The sequence below is a fragment of the Mytilus galloprovincialis genome, chromosome 9 (genome assembly GCF_965363235.1).
Source record: "Mytilus galloprovincialis chromosome 9, xbMytGall1.hap1.1, whole genome shotgun sequence".
NCBI classification, from domain to species: domain Eukaryota; kingdom Metazoa; phylum Mollusca; class Bivalvia; order Mytilida; family Mytilidae; genus Mytilus; species Mytilus galloprovincialis.
The window spans coordinates 7,409,261-7,430,779 of record NC_134846.1 but is presented as its reverse complement, the minus strand read 5'-3'; the positions used below and the strand labels follow the sequence as shown (position 1 = coordinate 7,430,779).

The following is a 21,519-nucleotide window of genomic DNA, read 5'->3' as shown; positions in this document are numbered from 1 at the left end:
GGCAATATTCCTGACCATATCATAGTGGACTATGACAAAGCAATATTACTGACCCTATGAGAGTTAACTGTGGCAGGCAATATTCTTGACCCTATCAAAGTGACCTGTGACAAAGCAATATTCCTAACCTTATCAGAGTGGCCTATAGTAAGGCAAAATTCCTGACCATATCATAGTGAACTGTGGCAAGTCAATATCCCTGACCCTATCATAGAAGTCTTTAGCCAGATAATATCCCTTGCACTATCATAGTTGCCTGTAGCAAGGCAATATTCCTGACCCTATCATAGTGGCCTTTAATAAGGCAATTTTCCTGACCTTATCATAGTGACAAGCCAATTATCCTGACCCAATCATAAAAGAGCTAGACAATATACCTTGCACTATGATAGTAGCCTGTAGCAAGCCAATATTCCGTACTCTCTCATAGCGCCCTCGTTTTTCAGTGACAGTCTAATACCTATTATTTCATCCCGATCGACCCATCTTGTAAACTTCGTTCTTGTACTGAATATGCATGAAGTATTTTCCACTGGACGATAATCAATTGATCGGACTTTAACTATGTATTGTTTAAACTTTATAAATAAGGAGATATGGTATGATCATTAATGAGACACCTACCCACAGGAGAACCTAAAAGGAGTAGGTCCGGTAAGGGCCGATTTTGGCCTCAAATTTCAGGTTCATCTGACGAAAGATTTTGGACACTTTTTAAACACTTAAGTGTCTATTTCAGTTGATTCAATTAGTTTATGTGAAAGATTTTAAATGATTAAGTCATTAAAAACGCTCTGATTCAAGCTTAAATACGAAAAATCTATCAAATATGCCAAAACATGTCACTTTTCAGATGGTTTTTGTCAAAAATGAAAGTGGCCGCATCCGTGTTCGTCCTCAACCTTTATATATGTTTTGTATTATCATCAAATACAACTTACATTTCAATATTAAGAATGAACACAAATTCGGCCACTTTAATTTAAGACGGAAACCGTCTAAAATATAACTAAAATGCTAAAATTTTGTGACGATTTCAGTAATATAGCATGACTTAATGATGCTAGTACCCGATACATGTGCATTGTATTGTCAAAAACAGACAGTATTTATGTAGCAGAAGTATTCTACTTTCCAATAAATAACTAAAAGTTTTAATTTTTACAATTTTTGGAAAACTGCTAAATTTTGGGGCCAAAAAGGGGTCTTACTGGACCTACTCCTTTCGTGGATTCATCAAGTAATGGGTCACGGTGTTGCCTTCAACAATGAGCAAACATTGATGTATGACAACATTATAAAACAAAAAAATACATACACCAACTAATGACAACTACTGATTTGCAGGACCTGACTTGGGACAGGCACATTAAGAATGTGGTGGGTATTAACATGTGTGTGAGCGTTCAGCCCTCCCCTAACCAGAAACTAAACGAGTATTAAATCAAATAACTCGATTCGAGTCAAACGAATTAATATCAAGTGATATTCAATTATCACGTGTTATGAAATTTATAGTTTTAACACGTACTTTTACTTGGACTGTGTACCTGTTGTTCAGTTTTCAAAGTTACTCGACATGACATATAAGTAGTATAAAAAAGGCATACATACTGCATCAAATATGTTTATTTATATATTCGTGATACAGATTTTCTGTTCATTATAAAAAATAAATTGTGTATTTCAAAGTAAGTTTCTATAGTGGCTTATAAACTTTAAAGTTGTTACACAATTTGACTCAAGAAAGTGTTTCAGATCTGGCTATTCATCTAGAACAAACTACACATGTCATTTCTCTGCCGTTGACGTAGGGTGGACAAGGTGTGGCTCCGTTGCATCTTGAATAAACCGAATACAAAAGAGATTTGTCAGCCCAGCTAGGTACTCTCTTAATATGATCAGGGTTTCCGTCGACACAGATATATTCCGAAGCAGCCTTATGAAGAGGATAACCAGCCATCAGGTAACCATGGTATTCCATTTTCCAATTTTCGTAGCATGATTTCCTTCCAGGTATCATGATCGTCGACGTTGCTTTGGTCACATGACAAACAGCACACTGAATGACATAATACGTGTATTTCTTATCAAACAGTGTGTCTTTGATGTTGATGTCCCAGTTGTCGAACAAAGTAGCACCGATGAAAGGACTTCTATTTACTCTACCATCATCAATACCCCACTGTGGTTCATTCGGAACACAAAGCTTATTTGGAGCGCCACCACCCGTATATGAAGATCCACCAACAAAACCTAAACGATAAAATGTGCTACAGAAAAATACATCAGAATTTCTAAGATAACACACATCTAGTCAGAAATGGTCCTATGATGGCATCAATTTATTTTTCTTACAGTAAAACTGATTCAATGTTTGATTGTTTAGTGTTCCAATCTTAGTTTCGACCGTCCCTGTTGACATTTTTTTTCTCCAGAAACACACTTTATGCTCTTTAACCGACATACATGTAGTTAAGTTAAAATCTTCTTTTTTTAAGCAGTTTTGACAAACTGCTTTCACTGATTTAGAAGGAATATGAAGAAGTGCAATCAGTGTTGGTTTTTTTTGCATGAAACATAAACACGTGATACAATGTACAAAACAATTCTATGCATTAGTACTTATGGTGAGAAGAATGCATGAATGTTGGCTAAAATAATTAAATACATAATAATCATATATTAACCGCATAACAACGATTATATGCATTTTCAATAAGATTTTAATATGGTTGAAAGCGAACTTTTCCTTTAAACGGACAGATCTTGGTAGTTTGAATTAATTTCTTGTACTTGATATATGTTGTTTAAACGTTATCATTTTGCAATAATTATAATTTGTACAAAAAAATGTAGAAATTGTAATTTGTATTTTGACTTGTTACATATTACAATTTGTTCATGAAGTGCATGTACAAATTACAATTTGTACACAATTTGACTGACATTCACTTATAACTTACAGTGCGGATTTGTTATATAAAAAACTATAGAAATTTTATTGTATGACCTCACAAATATAACTTATTTTCAAATGATACAAAACTATCTAGATGGATACAGGATATGTAATTGATACATTCATGCCAATTAATTCTGATAGTACAATAGAAACAAGTACAACAAAATTTTTACTTATTCCTCTTTATGATGCCCCAACTTATCCTCGAAATATCTGAGGTGTAATTATTGTATCTGGAGGATATGGGTACCGCAGTGGTACAGCTATATGAGTTTTAACGTGTTACATCTCGGGTGGTTTTTTGTATAATTATGTAAATGAAAATATGGTGCAGCACCTCTAAATGTAAATTTGAAATGTCAAAATAAAGCAACTCTATCATATAAATTATTATAGATATTTACCGGTATAAACCATTTCTGTGTTTTCATTTGTGCATTTTGTCCTTCCCCATTGGACGTAGGAGGTACCAGCTGAAAAAAAAATTGTCATTGGTGTTCTTACATCTATAAGCAATTGAATGTATGTTTCATTATGATACGTTATTTTGATTGGCTAACAGCAATCTCGAATCCTTCTGAAATTAACATTCATTACACAATGAAATGTAATATTCATGATGACACGAGCTCCCACAATAAAATGTACATGGTAATTAAGGAAGAACTTGAAAGAAACCGTGTTTTCATGATCCTAGCTGAAAGAAATGTAATTCAAGTGTAAAATATCTCTTTTTCTAATTTCACAGGGTTGTAAAAGCGTTGACCGTGCGCATATTATTAGAATGAAGCGCTTCCGCGCTTCATATAAAATGTACGTCGGTCATCGCTTTTACACCCCGAAAGAACTTACAAAAAGAAACATTCAATTCTTAAGTAAATATTTACATTTGAAGCGGGGCGAAAGATACCAGAGGGACATTCAAACTCGAAAATAAACTGACATTGCCATTGCTAAAATAGAAAACAACCAAAAGACAAACGATAGTACAAAAACAAACAAAAAAACTAACGACTGAGAAACACGAACCCCAGTTTGTCTTATCGAAATATATTAACGTGATGGAAACAAAAGATTAAAGTTTTATAGGAACAAAGTAGATTAAAATGTTCATTTCTAAAAAAATGTTCGTAGCCGACTCTTCTTTTCGTTATAACTTCAACGTCGTTTTGGGGTAGTAATGGCATAAACGCATTCACCCTTCTAGAAAAAAATTAGCCTTGTAACATCCATGAAGAATTTAGTGGAGAAAGTTTTATTAATTAAAACACAAACATCTAACACACTGGTTGTCTGTTTTACTTGTCCGAATTTTTTTTAATTAACTATAAGACATATAATTGATGAAATTAATTAGTAATACATACTTTTCACTTTCGCTTCGATTGCAGTGCTCATCTTTTTAAGACCCGCATTCACAAGTTTCTTCATTTTATTCCTCATAACAAATATAACACCTTCCTGGATTTCCTGTTGAATGTATGCTTTAAGATGGTTGTTCATATTAGTGACGTCTAAGTGTGCTTTCAATGTGGCTCCCATTTTATCAAGTAGAGGCATTGCTATCCCATCTCGGCACTTGTTTCCGATACATTCATGTGCACCAGTGGAACTAACCAGACAGGTTAGAAAAACGTAAAATATTACAGGACTTTCCATTGCAATTCACCAATTTGTAAAAAAACGAACAGCTAACTTCAGCTTGGGCTATAGCAAAATGACATGTATGCAAGGTTTTTATTTATTTACGTGTAATAATCTCATAAAGGAGTGACAACCACAGAAATGTGTTACTTAGTCAGATAGTGTTACATACACCAAAATCAATAATATTTTTGGAAATTCATTTTGAAAATTCTCAGAAATTTTCAAATAAGCTTCCTGATACAGAAATTTGTTTTAAGAAAATAAACTGCATTTTGTAAAATTCTTTCTATGAACTTTGGAAAATTGTACACGAAGTAAGTGTGCCAAAACCAGATTTTACAAAGCAGCTGAAAAATGAAAAATAATTTATTTTGAAATTGCGGGTTCATATTCTTTTTAGCGTTAAAATTTGTATAAGTCATCAGAGCTTTTATGATGACATTGAATACTTAAATAGATGTCAATACTTAAACAATTTTCAGTAGCAAAAATAAATCATATTTGCATGTACATGTAGCATGTGTAGCAAAGGATTTTTTTTAATGGACCTTTGTTACTGCATACAAATGTATGTGTAGTTCGACATACTGAGATCACTAGAAACCGAATACCGAACTTTAGATTGCTATTTGAAGTTGTTTACAACTTTTTCAAGGGCATCCACTTAGTAAACATATCTATCTAATTAAGCTTTTATCCGCATTCTAGTTATTAATAAATATACATATCAATAACAATCATAGATCTTGAAATACTGGTTCAACGTAAAATGTAAAAATAACTGTATTTAAATGTGTTGTTGAGGAGAAACATAAGAAGGATCTATAATTAAAACCATGACAATAAAACTGAGAATGGAAATGATGAATGTGCCAAAGAGACGAGACCCGACCAAAGCAGAAAACAGCCCGAGGCCACCAATTGTGGCTTCAACACAGCGCAAAAATCCCCCTCCTGAAGGGCTTCAGGTGGCCATTAAACAAAAATGTATACTAGTTCAGGGAAAATGGACGTCACACTAAGCTCCAATATATATAAATGAACTTAAATTAAAACTAGAGGCTCTAAAGAGCCTGTGTCGCTCACCTTGGTCTATGTGCATATTAAACAAAGGACACAGATGGATTCATGATAAAAGTGTTTCGGTGATGGTGGTGTGTTTGTAGATCATACTTTTACTGAACATTCTTGCTACTTACAATGTTCTCTATCTATATAGACTTGGCCCTTTGGATTATTATTAGAATTATACCTATGTCAGATTTGCTCTAAATGCTTTGGTTTCAGAGTTATTGCTGTTTACATTTTATCTCTATCTATAATAATATTTAAGATACTTACAATTTTCTAAACTTGGCTCTTTAGATACAGAGAAAAATATTTTGTAAAATTTACAAAAATTTACCAATTTAGGGAAAATTGTTGAAAATTGACTATAATGGGCAATAACCCCTTAAGGGGTCAACTGACCATTTTGGTCATGTAGACTTATTTTTAGATCTTATTTTGCTGAACATTATTGCTGTTTACAGTTTATCTCTATCTATAATAATATTCAAGATAATAACAAAAAACGGCAAAATTTCTTTAAAAATTACCAATTTTGGGGCAGCAACCTAACAACAGGTTGTCCGATTCCATCTGAAAATTCCAGGGCAGATAGATCTTCACCTGATAAACAATTTAAAAGCGTCAGATTTGCTCTAAATGCTTTGGTTTCAGAGTTATAAGCCAAAATCTACATTTTACCCCTATGTTCTATTTTTAGCCATGGCGACCATCTAGATTGGTTGGCTTGGTCACAGCACACATTTTTTAAACAAGATACCCTAATAATGATTGTAGCTAAGTTTGGTTAAATTTGACCCGATAGTTTCAGAGGAGAAGATTTTTGTAAAAGATTACAAAAATTTACGAAAAATTTGTAAAAAATGACTATAAAGGGCAATAACTCCTCAAGGGGTCAATTGACTATTTTGGTCATGTTGACTTATTTTTAGATCTTACTTTGCTGAACATTATTGCTGTTTACAATTTATCTCTATCTATAATAATATTCAAGATAATAACCAAAAACAGCAAAATTTCCTTAAAATTACCAATTCAGGGGCAGCAACCCAACAACCAGTTGTCTGATTCATCTGAAAATTTCAGGGCAGATACATCTTGACCTGATTAACACTTTTACTCCTGTCAGATTTGCTCTAAATGCTTTGGTTTTTGAGTTATAAGCCAAAAACTGCATTTTACCCCTATGTTCTATTTTTAGCCATGGCGGCCATCTTGGTTGGTTGGCCAGGTCACGCCACACATTTTTTAAACTAAATACCCCAAAGATGATTGTGGCCAAGTTTGGATTAATTTGGCCCAGTAGTTTCAGAGGAGAAGATTTTTGTAAAAGATTACTAATCTTTACGAAAAATGGTTAAAAATTGACTATAAATGTCCATCACTCCTAAAGGGATCAACTGACCATTTTGGTAATGTTGACTTATTTGTAAATCTTACTTTGCTGAACATTATTGCTGTTTACAGTTTATCTCTATCTATAATAATATTCAAGATAATAACCAAAAACAGCAAAATTCCCTAAAATTACCAATTCAGGGGCAGCAACCCAACAATGGGTTGTCGGATTCATCTGAAAATTGGAGGGCAGATAGATCTTGACCTGATAAACAATTTTACCCCGTCAGATTTGCTCTAAATGCTTTGTTTTTTGAGTTATAAGCCAAAAACTGCATGTTACCCCTATGTTCTATTTTTAGCCATGGCGGCCATCTTGGTTGGTTGGCCGGGTCACGCCACACATTTTTTAAACTAGATACCCAAATGATGATTGTGGCCAAGTTTGGTTTAATTTGGCTAAGTAGTTTCAGAGGAGAAGATTTTTGTAAAAGTTAACGACGACGACGACGACGACGACGGACGACGGACGACGGACGCCAAGTGATGAGAAAAGCTCACTTGGCCAATTTGGACCAGGTGAGCTAACTAGACAAAGTGATGCCACCGCACTCCACTCTGAAGTAACTGTATTATAACAAAGTCAATGCAAAACTTTCTTTGAGATATTATTGTGTCTGGGAGTTCAACTGTCTCCCAAGAGAGCAAATATTAATAAAACTCAAAACCCTGACCACATTCACATCTTCAATATATGTACACACAGACAGCAAAGTGAAAATTTCCTAGGATTCAAACTGTAGGAGGAGTTATGCGGAATAACTGTATACCCATAATGGGACAGACGGACGGACGGACGGGGGTAAAATAAAAAATTACAAGGGGCAGACGCTATTGATTTGTGACAGTCGCAAAAATGCGTCGGGGTTAAACATGTATATTCGAATGGGGATGTCAAATTACATGAACGCTGTGAAAGCTTACATAACGTTGACAAACTCGGCTATAAGTAAATTGATTGGTTTTTTTTTTTTAAATCATCAACAGTTCTTTCAATAGCATTCCTAAATAGTTACATTAATAAGTTAGCAAGGCGCAATGACCCAATCTTATACTTCGTCGAGCAGTGAGCCAGGATCCCAGACTAACAATATTTTCCTTCATCAATGAACAACGGTTATTACGTAAAAGTCAAATGCTATATTTGAATCATGTAGGTGGTACTAGTGTTCCGATGTTTTGAATTGCTGTCAGCTTAAATGAAACTGCTGACTTGGAAAATGTTAAATCTTTTAGACTGTTTAGTAGTATATCATTTTATTCTGGTATCACCATAGTTGATCAAAGGTATAATACAGAAAAAACTTTATCAATATTTTAGAATTAGTTTCGCTATTTTAAAAGCATCTTTTATTTATATTCTTTGGTTACATAATATAACTGGAATTCTAGAAAGTAAAAGGTATGTAGTCAGAGTTTTCTCAGATACAACTGCTTGTTTAATTACTCATAATTAGATTACAATTTATATGCAATACAACGCATTATACCTTAAGAATGATCAATTTCCCATGAAAAGTGTCAATAAAAGCTATTCTTGGAGCATTCGAGCTAAAAATAAAGCTCCAATTTTTAATTAACTGAATCTGATATACAACCGATATTAACCTGTACATCAAGACGGTAATGCTTTATTAACAAGTATATTTTTAAGAGTGTGCGATTGAGTGTCAGTGAACCAAAGACCTACAAGTTTGGAAAGAAAAAACAACCAGTTATTAGTTGCATACGCCCAAAGCGATTTTCCGGATTTTCCTGAATCAGGAACGCTCAAAACCGAATTTTTGAAAGCCAATGATTAACTTTGATATTTAAATTACATAATTTTATGAAGATTGCCTGAGACAGTGCATACAAAACGTGTCACCCAATTCACACACACTCTTTTCGTATATTTAGCAATAAGCTTCAAATTTAACCAGGTATAAATTGTAGAAATGCAATATCAATGATTTCCTTGTGATACCATTTTAGGGAAGTTTCACCACACACCTCCCCACCCTAATCCTTTTTGTACCTCCGAAAGACATGTATAACACTGTCTATGATGTACAATGATCAGAACGTTCAATTCCATTAAAGAAACTTATAATTAATACACCTGGTTCATATATTGATCTACTTCCATCTTTATTGTCATGTCACCATGGAAACATTACCGTCTATTACTATTTATTGAGAAACATGCATAAATGTCTTTAATGTGCCGAAAGGTAAATTAAGGTAAGTTAGTCTACATTTTATATATAGGATGACGAGTACATTTGTTTAATATTAAGCGATAATTTTACTATGAAGAATAGGAAATATCGAATGCAATAAACTTTAATAATAAACGTTAAAGTATTACGAAATGTTATTATTGTTTTAAAATGTGTCACACATGTACAGTGTCACGTAATAGAACGTAAACTCACAAAAATACTGAACTCAGAAGGTAATTCAAAACGGAAAGTCCCTATTAATCAAATGGCAAAATCAAATGAAGATAGTTTAATATTTGATTGACCTGAAAATTAGAATGCACATCAGTGACTGCAATTCGTCGTTTTTTTTTTTTGTCCACGGTATTGTTTGGTTTTTCTTGAACTAATGCTATTTGAATTACTGTCGCAGTATCTCCTGGATCTTCATTTTAGGGTCTAATATAGCGTGCTATTTGGTGTGTGCCAATGCTCCGTGTTGAAGGCCGTACTAAACAAATGTTTACTTTTTACACATTGTGACTTGGATGTAGCGTTGTCCCATTGGCACTCATATCGCATCTTCTTATTTCTACTTCGAAGTTCTTTAAAACGCTCTTTGGAATTAAACTAGTACTCGTTACTGTTCATTAAATTTTAGTACTGTTCTCCGCGACATATCTATGTATACACACATGAAGCTGTTTATAGGCTAGGCCGATTTGGTTTTTTTTAATTTACCCTCATTTTATGGTAAAGCATACAAATCGCAGAATATCAAATTACATTTAGAAGTTTCGTTGTGTAAAAAGGAAAACGCCATATTTTGTTTTCCATCTGTGTAAATAATTTAGCGTTCATTGGGACATTTTTCTGATCCTGAGGTCGGTTTAAAATTATAAATTATATATAATGATTTACATAAACATTAACAAAAACGGAAATTCTATTTTACAGTTCTTTGGTTGTTGTGTAAAATCAATGAAAGCTTAAGCGCTATATACATGTACAAATGTAGCTACCCTAACACCAAAGAATTTCTTTGATCTCCAATTTGATAAAGACAAATATTCTGGTCTTGCAGATGACCAAAAAACTATTCTGAATCAAGATTGTTTCCATACCTTATAGGGTTAAATTTTAATTTGATTGATAATCTAAATAAAAATGTTCGCACTTAAACGCGGAAACAAAAAAATTACTCATAATAATAACCATACCCTCTCCCCTTTTGAAGTTTGATTGTTGCTCCCTTAAAGATTGCAGAGCGGTGGCCAAGATAAAAAAAAAATACTGTTACTACGCACCAAGTTTTATGATATGTAAAATTCAGGATCTATATGAATTAGGATCATTTGCTGCTACGTTTATTTTCCATAATTGATTTATCTCATAGCAGAGTATTATAAAATAAATCTGTATTAATGAGAGAAATCATGCGAGGAAATTGTCTCTTGATTATACAACGACATTTAAAAAACATAGTATCTTTCAAGTTGGACGAGGTGGGCGAGGGAGAGTTAGGAGTTAACTAAATATGTACGCCTGTTGTATTATAGGCTTGCATGTTGTATGCCTGCACCTGAAAACATTAAAAACGAATTCATTTATCTCTGTTGAAATTTCGTCTAATACTTTCAACCTAAGACATCGTACTAGTTAGATAAAATCTAAATGAAAGAAATAGATTGACAGACTGATTAACTGCGACTCTTCCTTGAGAAAAAAGACTCATCATAGATACAAGTATTAAAGTTGTGTATGTGAGACACATGCTTCGGATACAGTGGCGCTTGAATAAAAAGGTTTAAAAGGTAAAAAAAAATAGATTTGAAGAGCATCAAGAACCCATAACCCTCAAAGGGTTTTGCAAATACTGCTTTGAGATCTATTCCTAGGGTAGCAATTCCATGGTACAAAAATGTATTTCGAAAAATGCAATATATCTATACTATTAAACGAGAAGACCTCATTTTGTGTGTCGCTTCTCTTCCTTCCACGATAAATTAATCATCATGCCTCTGTGTTCTATAGGTAACATGCATAGTCGCATAGTCGCATTTGTCATCCATTCTTATGATTATTCAGATTGAGTTATTTTTGGAGAAAAACGACTAAAAAGGAGTCCGGATATTGATTCCGTCATTAGACTGAGTTTTAGTCATAGATAAGACTTCCGGTTTGAAACATGCACACAAGTACAACCAATCGTATGATAGATAACAAAAATGAAAAATAAATAAGCCAATCAGAGCGTTCTCCATGTCATGGTGTTTAGATCGCAAGAACCACAACTATTATACCTCCCTCTAGATAGCAATTATTTTTCGCGTTTATCTACATGTAAACTACGATTATACTACTTTTATATATATAGAGAGACTGTATTCTGTCTTCTGTTTTCTTTGAAATGTTTACTATTTAAGGGGTCATACCAGTTGTATATATATATATATATATATATATTAAAATAAGTAAAACATGTTGAAACAAGAATGTGTCCATAGTACACGGATGCCACATCGGCACTATATTTACTAAGTTTCGAGTATATTGGGCTTCAGTTTCATCAAAAACTACCTCGACCAAAAACTTTAACTTGAAGCGGGACAGACGGACAGACGAACGAACTAAGGAACGCACAGATGCACAGACTACTGAGAAAACATAATGCCCATATATGGGGCATAAAAACTTACTGTTGAAAGTGAAAGTAGTGATTTGGCCAAAATGAATGAAGGGTAGAGATTAGAGGGAGGCAGGACTTTTTTTCGGGACGTCGGCATCGGGTGTTTTAAGTTCGAAATTTGGAGATTGCAATTGATCCTTACGGGATCCGGGAATATATTTTTCAATTTTCAGGATTTCGGGATATGAATTTCTTTAAATTCTCGGGATTTCGTGTTTTTAAGCCAGGGATTTCGGGATCAGGATCCCTCCTACCACCCCTCAACTTAGCCTAAGTCGGTCTTAATCATTTATACAAGATTCATATCCTACCATTGGCATGTTAATAAGGTTCTCAAAAGAAAAAGAGCTGATTTATTGTCCTAGAAGCATATTTTATTAGACTAATAATGGTCTATATATAAGCAGTTACATTTATTTCATGTTTGAAGCGATGCAAATTTTTGATTTAATTTGACTTTTACCAAAAGATGTATTGTAGATTAGGAGAAGAATAATTGTTGTATGAGGCCAGAAACAAGAACATAATTGATTTTAATAGAAAGGAAAAAAATATCGGACTTTGGAAAAAGGGAGAGGGCTTTTTATACCTTTTATGAAATTCTCCATACATAATATTTTTTACAAAAAATCATCCTACAATTAACAGTTCACAAGCTGTATATGCCCGCGATTTCGCGGGTGTGTTCTAGTATTAATATATTGTAAAACAGTTATTTAGATTAGGAGATATAGATAATTTCCATCGCAGTTTCCAGAAATATCTGAAGTGACTTTAAGTCGTATGCATCTAAGGTCTTCACAATTATATTGTCTACAGTCAACATATGGCCGTGATAATATTAAGTGGTCAAAGGACAAGATCACCGTAAACTCTTCTTATTAGAACTTTTTGCTATAAACAAGTCGATTACATGTAAATTAAAAAGATGGAATAAAGAAAAGAAATGATAAGTTTTTGTTACATTTAGCCGAAATTTCAATATGTTTGAACGGAAAATTTACAACCAAGTTTTATTTATCTATATTGTTCGTATAACGTATTCAATAGGAGTAATACTACGGCTGACACATGTGGACCAGGAACTACTAACCCTTCCGGAACACCCAAGATGACACCCGGTTTTTAGGGGGTTCGTCTAACTCATTTTTTGGTTTTCTATGTTGTGTTTTGTTTACTATTATTTGTCTTTTCATCGTTTTTCGTGGGTTTTTTTTTTTACTTCACGTTTGAATATATCTCTTTGATAACTTTAGCCTCGTTTTCAAGAAATGCCGAAAATGGCCATATCTTAATAACTGTTACTGTCCAAGTCTTCACCATTAGAATCATATAGACATGTCACATTCACTTTAAAGGACACGGTCACTTCATCCTTACAGATTATATGGGATTTATATATTCCTCACTTTATCCGATTTGTCTAGATGAGTGGTATAAATACGTGTTGATAATACGATTTCATACTGAACAATATATTGTTGAGAAGGGGTTAAATGGATATTAAGTATTTAATTTTTTACGTTAGTTAAATGTTACTTCTTCAAATACAGATAATTTTTAAAGACATTCCAACCAAGCTATCTACAGTTTGCTTCAACTTATATTCTGTTGATAGCTATAAAAAAAAAACCAGGTTTAATCCACTATTTTCTACATAAGAAAGTGCCTGGACCATTGAAGTCAATTCAGGACTTTCCGTTTTAAATTTTCAACGGCGTTTGGTATTTTTGGTATTTTACTTTTTCATACTGTTATGATCTGGTCACAACAAACCCACGACACATCTATGCAGGTCCACGACATGAAATTTTGTCAAATCGCGGGTCATCTGTGATCTTCGTACGAAAGTGGCACAACATTTAGAGCATCGTGGCGCTGTCGTGTGTCGTGGGACGAAAATTGGACATGCACCTTTTTTGCTCTACGATTTTTTTTCTCGTGTCACTGTCTTGTGGCTGTCGTGAGAGTGTCTTACCACAGTCGTGGGACTGTCGTGGGTATAAACCATAAACCATAAACCATTTTAATAAAAAAAAAATCGTACGACTGTCGCACGTCGGTCGTAAGACAATCACACAACTGTCGGAAAACACTCGTGATACAGTCGCACGATGTCTCACGAATACCAAATTTCGAACGATGCTCACACAACATTGATTGTCTGTCGTACGACAGTGGTACGTTCGTCGTGCAACATATTTTCGTTTTATTTAGAAGAATACAATTCGACGGGAATGAATGTTTGAAAAATACATGTAGTCTGCCGTTCAAAGAGGATGGTTATTCAACAATTACGCTTGGCCCTGCTAAATAGGCGCTTAATAAAATAAAACAAGAGCAAAATATAGTCCTGTTAGCGTTGATTCGAGCCCGTGAATAGCATAGGAACCAGCGAGACGCCCGACGTTGGTTGGTCAGGCCATGGATCGAACTGCGACTGATGTTTGGGCAGTATAGTACATTAATGCAAGAATTGAAGCGTGAATCTGCCGGTGAATTCGTTGGACTCATGCGGATGGAGTATGACATGTTTCAAGAGCTTTTGCTGAGAGTCACCCCTCGCATCACTAACCTAAATACATCGGGCCTTCTTTATACACTAGTAGTTTGGAGTCAAACGCGTGAGTGACCCACGACTATTGTGTAACAGTCGTACGACAGTGGCACTACAGTGACACGACAGTAGCACGCGCATCCCATGACATAAAAACCTGAAAAAATGGCCCAAAACAACTCAAGATTGTCGTACGACCGTTGCATGACCGACTTGCGACAAGCCCACGACATTACTATTAAATTTGTTTTCTGTCATGTACCCATCGTGGAATTATCGTGGACAAGTCGTAGCTGATGTGACCACTCGAAATATTTTTTTGACATTTTGCACGACAGTGCCACGACAGTGCCACGACAGTGCTACGACAGTGCCACGACAGTGCCGCGACAGTGCTACGACAACTGTTTAATAGATCTTCAACGACAAAACAATCGTACGACCTGTTTTGACCGGGGCTTTAGCAGTAACAATATGACAATTTTATTTTAGCCGCGTGTTAGAAGCACCGTTTTATACATTGCTGATGTAAAATATCTTTGATATTAAAATGTAGAAAACTATAAACATTTACATTCCCATTGATTAGAGGTAAATTTTACACTCGTAATAAAGACGATACCATATTCATGAGATTTAAACATACCCTGCCTTATATGTACTAGCTATGGACAAACATGCTTATAAATAATCAGTTTATTTTTGCTCGAATATTCACACTGTAGCAGTCATTAGGTAAATATGGAACTCTATTTGGACACATGATCATGATTTTGAAACAACTTGTTTTGCCCCTGAATGCCACATTTTTGGCGAACTTTAGCAGACTAATGTTGATCTAATCTTGATTCAACGACACTGTTAGATTACTTGTAACCTAAAAAGAAAAGGGGGACGGGATTCCTAAGTGTTCCTAAGCATTTCGATGCAGATTTCTACTTATTCGCATGAAAAGAATTGTAGCTCAAAATTATCATAATCAAAACGGCAAAGAATGCTATATAAATGGTAACAATTGTCGAATTTATATAGGAAAAAACGAATACACATTCTAGGAACGTTGTGCAGCTCTTTTTTATACATTATCAAATTTTAATCTAAAGCAATTAAAAGTAATCACTTGTTTGTTGTATAGAAAATAAATCTTTCAAATATACAAACAAATAATCATCGATACAGTAACTGTCAGCTTGTCTTGTTCTCATGCATTTTCTTTTCTTTAATTGTAAAATCGTTTGTGTTTCTGGTCCCATTAAAAAGAAAGATAAACATGATAAATGGTAGTATATTGATATAGGACTATATCTGTAGACAACGAACAGAATATGGAATGTCCATTAAGCAATTAGTTCCTGTTTATTATTTAGTTTACGTGTAATGTATAAATGTTAAATATTTCAATACTTCGAGAAGTCACAAGGAAATCGAATGTCCCATTTTCGCAATTCATAATTATGCATCTTTTATATATTTCTTTCATTTTCTGCATTGGTAGTAATTATCGTTAAAATCCTATACTAATTCACCCTTTTATTTGTTGTTGGTTCAGTTTACATTATTTCTCTAATCACAGAGTTTTGACTAATAGATCAGTTCTTGGTTCTATGTGTATTGAATCATTAACTTTTATTTTACTTTCATTTTAAATGTTGTTAAAAGTCACAGACCTTGCAAGAGACTAATAGTTCCTTTTCATAATTAATTAAACGCAGTCATCGAAGATGATACCCATTGACCGGTATCGCACAGAGTCGGTTTACAATCAGTCTGTCGACTGCCGGTGTCCCATAGCCATTCTTCCCCCCGGGGGAAAAACTGGATTGATCCATGACAGCGTGATAGGGGGGAACCAGGATCAGGCCAATTTTCCCCCTTATAGCACGAGAAGCTATTGTTTCCCCCTTGTAATATAACGTCAGCAACGTCGACTATTTTTATTATGTATGAGACCATGCTACAGTTCAAATAAAAAAAGCACGCAGAGACAGAAATTAACTTCGAAAACATAGATATAGGAAGATGTGGTATAAGTGCCAATGAGACAACTCTCCATCCAAGTAACAATTTATAAAAGTAAACCATTATAGGTCAAGGTACGGCCTTCAAGACGGAGCTTTTGCTCCCACCCAACAGCAAGCTATAAAGGGCCCCAAAAGTTTGTTTCAAAATCATGTTCATGTGTCCCCCTAGTGTAAACCCATTCAAACGGGAAAACCAACGGTTTAATCTATATAAAAACGAAAAACGAGAAACAATTATGAACAACATAAACAGACAACAACCACTGAACATCATATTCCTGACTTAGGACAGGTGCAGATGTCTATTTAGTATGGTTGTGAAACGACAGTTTTTCAACCGGAGATAGATGAGACTATTTAATTTGAAGCTTTACTCGCATCATCGAAATTGTCATACTAGCCTGTTGTCAGAAAAACTAAACCTGCAACATGAATTGTTGTGGCGAAACATATTAAAATGTTCCTTTGGTGATAATGACCTCCAACGAAAACTGTTTGGCATTTCAAAGCATGAGAATATTAGTATATAGATTATACACCTTTATGTAGTAAGTTGTCAGTCAAAAGAATGCATGTAAATGTCAGCATGTTGACGATTCGTACGATCAGACAAAAAACACAAAAAAAAACAATTACAGACAGGTGAAAATATAGATGTTAGCACAGTATAGTAGAAATTTAAACCGGCTGTCATGGTAGACATGTTGACAGATTAATGGACACATACAGACTGGTGGACATGTTGTCAGACTTGGAAATGTACATTGACTGGTAAACATGTAGATAGACTATTGAACACGGAGAAGAACTGGTGGACATGTAGACAGAATAGTAGACACAGTGACGGACTGGTGAATACGAAGTCAAACTAGTGAACACGAAGAAAGACTAATAGATACTAATAGAGACAGACCGTTGAAAATGTATACATAGACGGACTGGTGGACATAGACAGACTGGTAACCATATAGACAGACTTGTGGACACATTGCAAGACTGTGAAGAATGTAGACAAACTATAAGGGACTATTTGAAAGACATGTGAAAATAAAGACAGACTAGTGAACACATAGACAGACTGACGAACAATTGTGTAATTTAAGGTAAATTGACAATAAATATTTGTCAGCATAAAAATCTAATTCCAACTCTGTTGGATTTAATTTGCAGACTCATGAATATAATGAAATCTATATATCTTACGGGGGAAAGATTGGCATGGGGAAAGTGACTATAAATATCCGTATTGCCAAATTTCCGCGGGGGAAAGAACTGCAATGATCCAATTTAAACTTTCCCCCGGGGAAAAAATGGCATCGGGGAAGAATGGCTATATAACACCGGTATCGCGAAACGTCCGTAAGTCTTTTGGTTCAGTTTGGACTATGTATATCACAATACTCTACTTACATTTCAGAAGTCCATATGTTAATACCATGAAGGCAAAATGTCGTTGAAGAGTGACATGAGCGATTTGACTGACATTATTCTGTCTGGAAAATTATCAGAAATACCACCTCTGCCAAAAAGAACTTTGAAGATATACTTATGTTCCAACCGATCAGGTAGAAAATATTTAAATCTGAAACTCTATCATCCTAATTCTATAGAATTCTATAGAATTGTGTATTTTTATTTCAATTTGATGCATTGAGTTTGTTTATCGTATATTTGTGTCTCTATAAAACAACTAAATAAACTTCACACATATATATTCACATTTACTACTCATTTGTCATTTGAAAATCATTTTTTTTTCCTGAGTGACATTTTGTTGCTTTTTTTGCGTTCCCGTTGATAGTAAATAAACATAAGGTGCTTGGACACACCAAATTTCTTGAGTTTCTTCCTTTCTTGTGGTCTATCGACTTTAAAATTAGATCATATCGCATATAATTTTACAAGTTCATCCTTATTGGATGAATGTTTATTGTGTATCTTTTTTCTCAAATGTAAGTCTGCTTCTTTAAATAAAATGAGAGCAATATGAGATAATGGTTTTTAGAATGATAATGGGATATCATTATTGATGTAGTCCAAGTAATATGTCTGTCGTAAATGAAATTATGCCATTCAAGGAAGTTATACGGAAGTCAACGTTAAGTATGTTCAATATGTTAAAAGTGTCCGAAAATTATTTGATCAATACAATGTTTAGTAATGATTTATTGTAAGAGAGTATTGTTTAATTGTTATCAATAATTGATACAAATACTATAAATATTCTAACATTTTGTCCGTTTAGAGAGAATATTTTTTGTTATGCTTATATCAGTGAACCTGAACTAGTACACATTTTTGTGAAGGAACCGACTGAATCCCAACTCCGGGTTTAATTGGTATTTTCTCTCTGTGTTGAAGACCCGTTCCTGGTCTTCTACTGTTTTCTGCTCTTTGTCACAACATTCGTTTCCATTCTTAATTTTGCTTTTGAGTCCAAAATAAATATTATCTTATCTTCAGGACAAGAACTAACAATTCTCGATTCAAAACGAATCTGATGAAAATTGAAACTGTAGCTCAGTCAGGAAATCTTGACTACCGGCCATTAAAAAATGGAATTTCTTAACAGAGGCCTCCAGTGAGTCCTTATAAAGTGTTGAATTAGGTGGATCGGGTATCGAGTCAGCAATCTTTTTTTAATTAGCTGCAGAACCGTAGTTTTTAGGTACATCTGTTTTTTTTTTTTTTTTTTTTTTTACTATTGTTATTATGGTCCACTAATAGTAAAAATAAAACGTAAGGACATAAGAGCCACGGTTCCGAAACTACCTGTTCATATGACATGAAATATAGGTATATCAAAAGACATCAACGTCTTTCTTTTGATAAGTAGACATTAGATCGTAGGTTTTCCCGTTTGAATGGTTTCACACTAGTAATTTTTGGGACCCTTTATAGCTTGCTGTTCGATGTGAGCCAAGGCTCCGTGTTGAAGGCCGTACCTTGACCTATAATGGTTTACTTTTATAAATTGTTACTTGGATGGAGAATTGTCGCATTGGCACTCATACAACATATTCCTATATCTCCGATTTATTTCTAGCATCATTACAAACAGAACCTCTATTTCCTTATCCGTAGACAAATTCTGTTTTAATTAAGAAGAATTGCTAAAAGAGATATTTTGTTTTTCCTAACTATACGGTCGTAAGCTCATTATACTCTTCAGTCTATACGGTCGTAAGCTCATTATACTCTTCAGTCTATACGGTCGTAAGCTCATTATACTCTTCATTACGTTAGAAAGGATAATCAGATGACTTAAGTTACATTTATAAGAATTATATTGAAGAAATAAATTATCAACACGACAAAAGACAATATTGACAAATTTAATTTTCTCGGAAAAAAACACATCCGTGTTCATCGTCTTGGCAACACTTATCCGATCAAAATATTTCTTATTTAACATAATCGACCAAAATCTAAAGTAATTGTGATCTTATTATTACTGTTCTATCCTTTAAGGAGATTAAAATTAGACGCTTTCACTGTAATAATGGTATAATGCCTGTTATCCTGACATAGTACTTTTCTACATTGGCTAGAGGTATAGGGGAGGGTTGAGATCTCATAAACATGTTTAACCCCGCCCCATTTTTGCGTCTGTCCCAAGTCAGGAGCCTCTAGACTTTGTCAGTCTTGTATTTTTTTAATTTTAGTTTCTTGCGTACAATTTGGAAATTAGTATGGCGTTCATTATCACTGAACTAGTATATATTTGTTCAGGGGCCAGCTGAAGGACGCCTCGCGGTGCGGGAATTTCTCGCTACATTGAAGACCTGTTGGTGACCTTCTGCTGTTGTCTGTTCTATGGTCGGGTTGTTGTCTCTTTGACACATTCCACATTTCCATTCTCTATTTTATGTAAAACGTTTCCAGCAAACTAATCATAGTGGCAACTTTGTCCAAATATGGATGCATATATTACTCTGTCCTCATTTTATAATGCTTTAATTTCCTCGGAGTTATAATAAATGACTTCTTTATTGTATAACTGTTTTCTGATTGCATCAGCGATTTGAAAAGGTTTCTTACTGTCTAAATCACATCTATTATAGAAATCTATCAATAAACCTTTTTTTTTTATTAAAATCAATTCACACAATAAGGATTCTGTTCATATTAAGTAAGTTTACCTACATAAAGGTATTAATAAACTCGGCATATATACCAAACAATGAATCGACGAAGAAAGATGAATTCGTCCAAATCTAATTTAAAAGATGGAAATATTAATCAAAAACCACAAGGTGATAACGAAGAAGATTCATAAAAATCAAAGCCACTGTTTACAATTAGTTATTTGAAATATTAAACTGCTCTTTTTGTATTCTTAAAAAAGGGTTGAAATGTTTATTTGGTTTCCAGCTCCTATATAGGCGAAATAAATAATTGGGGGACAAAGTTTTAGAAAGACTATGTAAAGAATCGTAAACGGTTCCTTAAACAATGATTTACGAACAAATGATCCTCAAATATTAAAGATATATAGCAGACATGAAAAATGAGTGTACGTAAAGAGTAAAAAACAATGTGTTTGGCTTTTTTTTAGGTAAATAAAGCACTTATTGTATACGGTAACATGGTTAAATTAGTCGATTTATATTCATCTAGATTTTGAATTAGAGCGTTACCATCTTTGGCGTGATGCCTTGCCCGCTCTGCAACAAGAATGTGTACAGCATGGATTGGACGTGGTTTGGATGGATGTTCATTATGGAAGTGAAATTGACCACGTACAGGACGCCTACAGGTTTCAAGAGCATTTAGAAGAAATAAAGAAATGTCATCAGCAATCAGTTGGTCCTTTCTTTGTGGTAATATTATCAACTTTATTTGTTTTAAGGACTGATAATTAATTTCTGGGTGTTTCTTTTTCTTTCTGTTTTGCAGGAGTCATTTTTGAAGTCAGTTCTCCAAAAAGTGAATATTGTTATGTCTTGGTTTGATATCCATGATAGTTAAAATATTCATAACATTGTTGG

At 34.1% G+C, this 21,519-nt stretch overlaps 1 protein-coding gene and 1 long non-coding RNA gene across 2 annotated transcripts in view; one reads left to right on the top strand and one right to left on the bottom strand.

Annotated features, from left to right (window-relative positions):
• Positions 1-1,936: 1,936 nt before the first annotated feature.
• On the bottom strand, positions 1,937-4,494 carry LOC143044341 (uncharacterized). Its single transcript, XR_012968648.1, has 3 exons — positions 4,333-4,494; positions 3,370-3,438; positions 1,937-2,256 (listed from the first exon to the last, which is right to left on the bottom strand). It is a non-coding gene; the product is annotated as an uncharacterized LOC143044341 (long non-coding RNA).
• Positions 4,495-17,946: 13,452 nt separating this feature from the next.
• LOC143044340 (protein qui-1-like) overlaps positions 17,947-21,519 on the top strand; it is a 43,268-nt gene continuing 39,695 nt past the window's right edge. The window contains exons 1-2 of the mRNA XM_076216290.1: positions 17,947-18,093; positions 21,149-21,351. Coding sequence (XP_076072405.1) covers positions 17,976-18,093; positions 21,149-21,351 — 321 coding nt within the window. The 5' untranslated portion in view covers positions 17,947-17,975. The remainder of the gene's footprint in view (positions 18,094-21,148; positions 21,352-21,519) is intronic.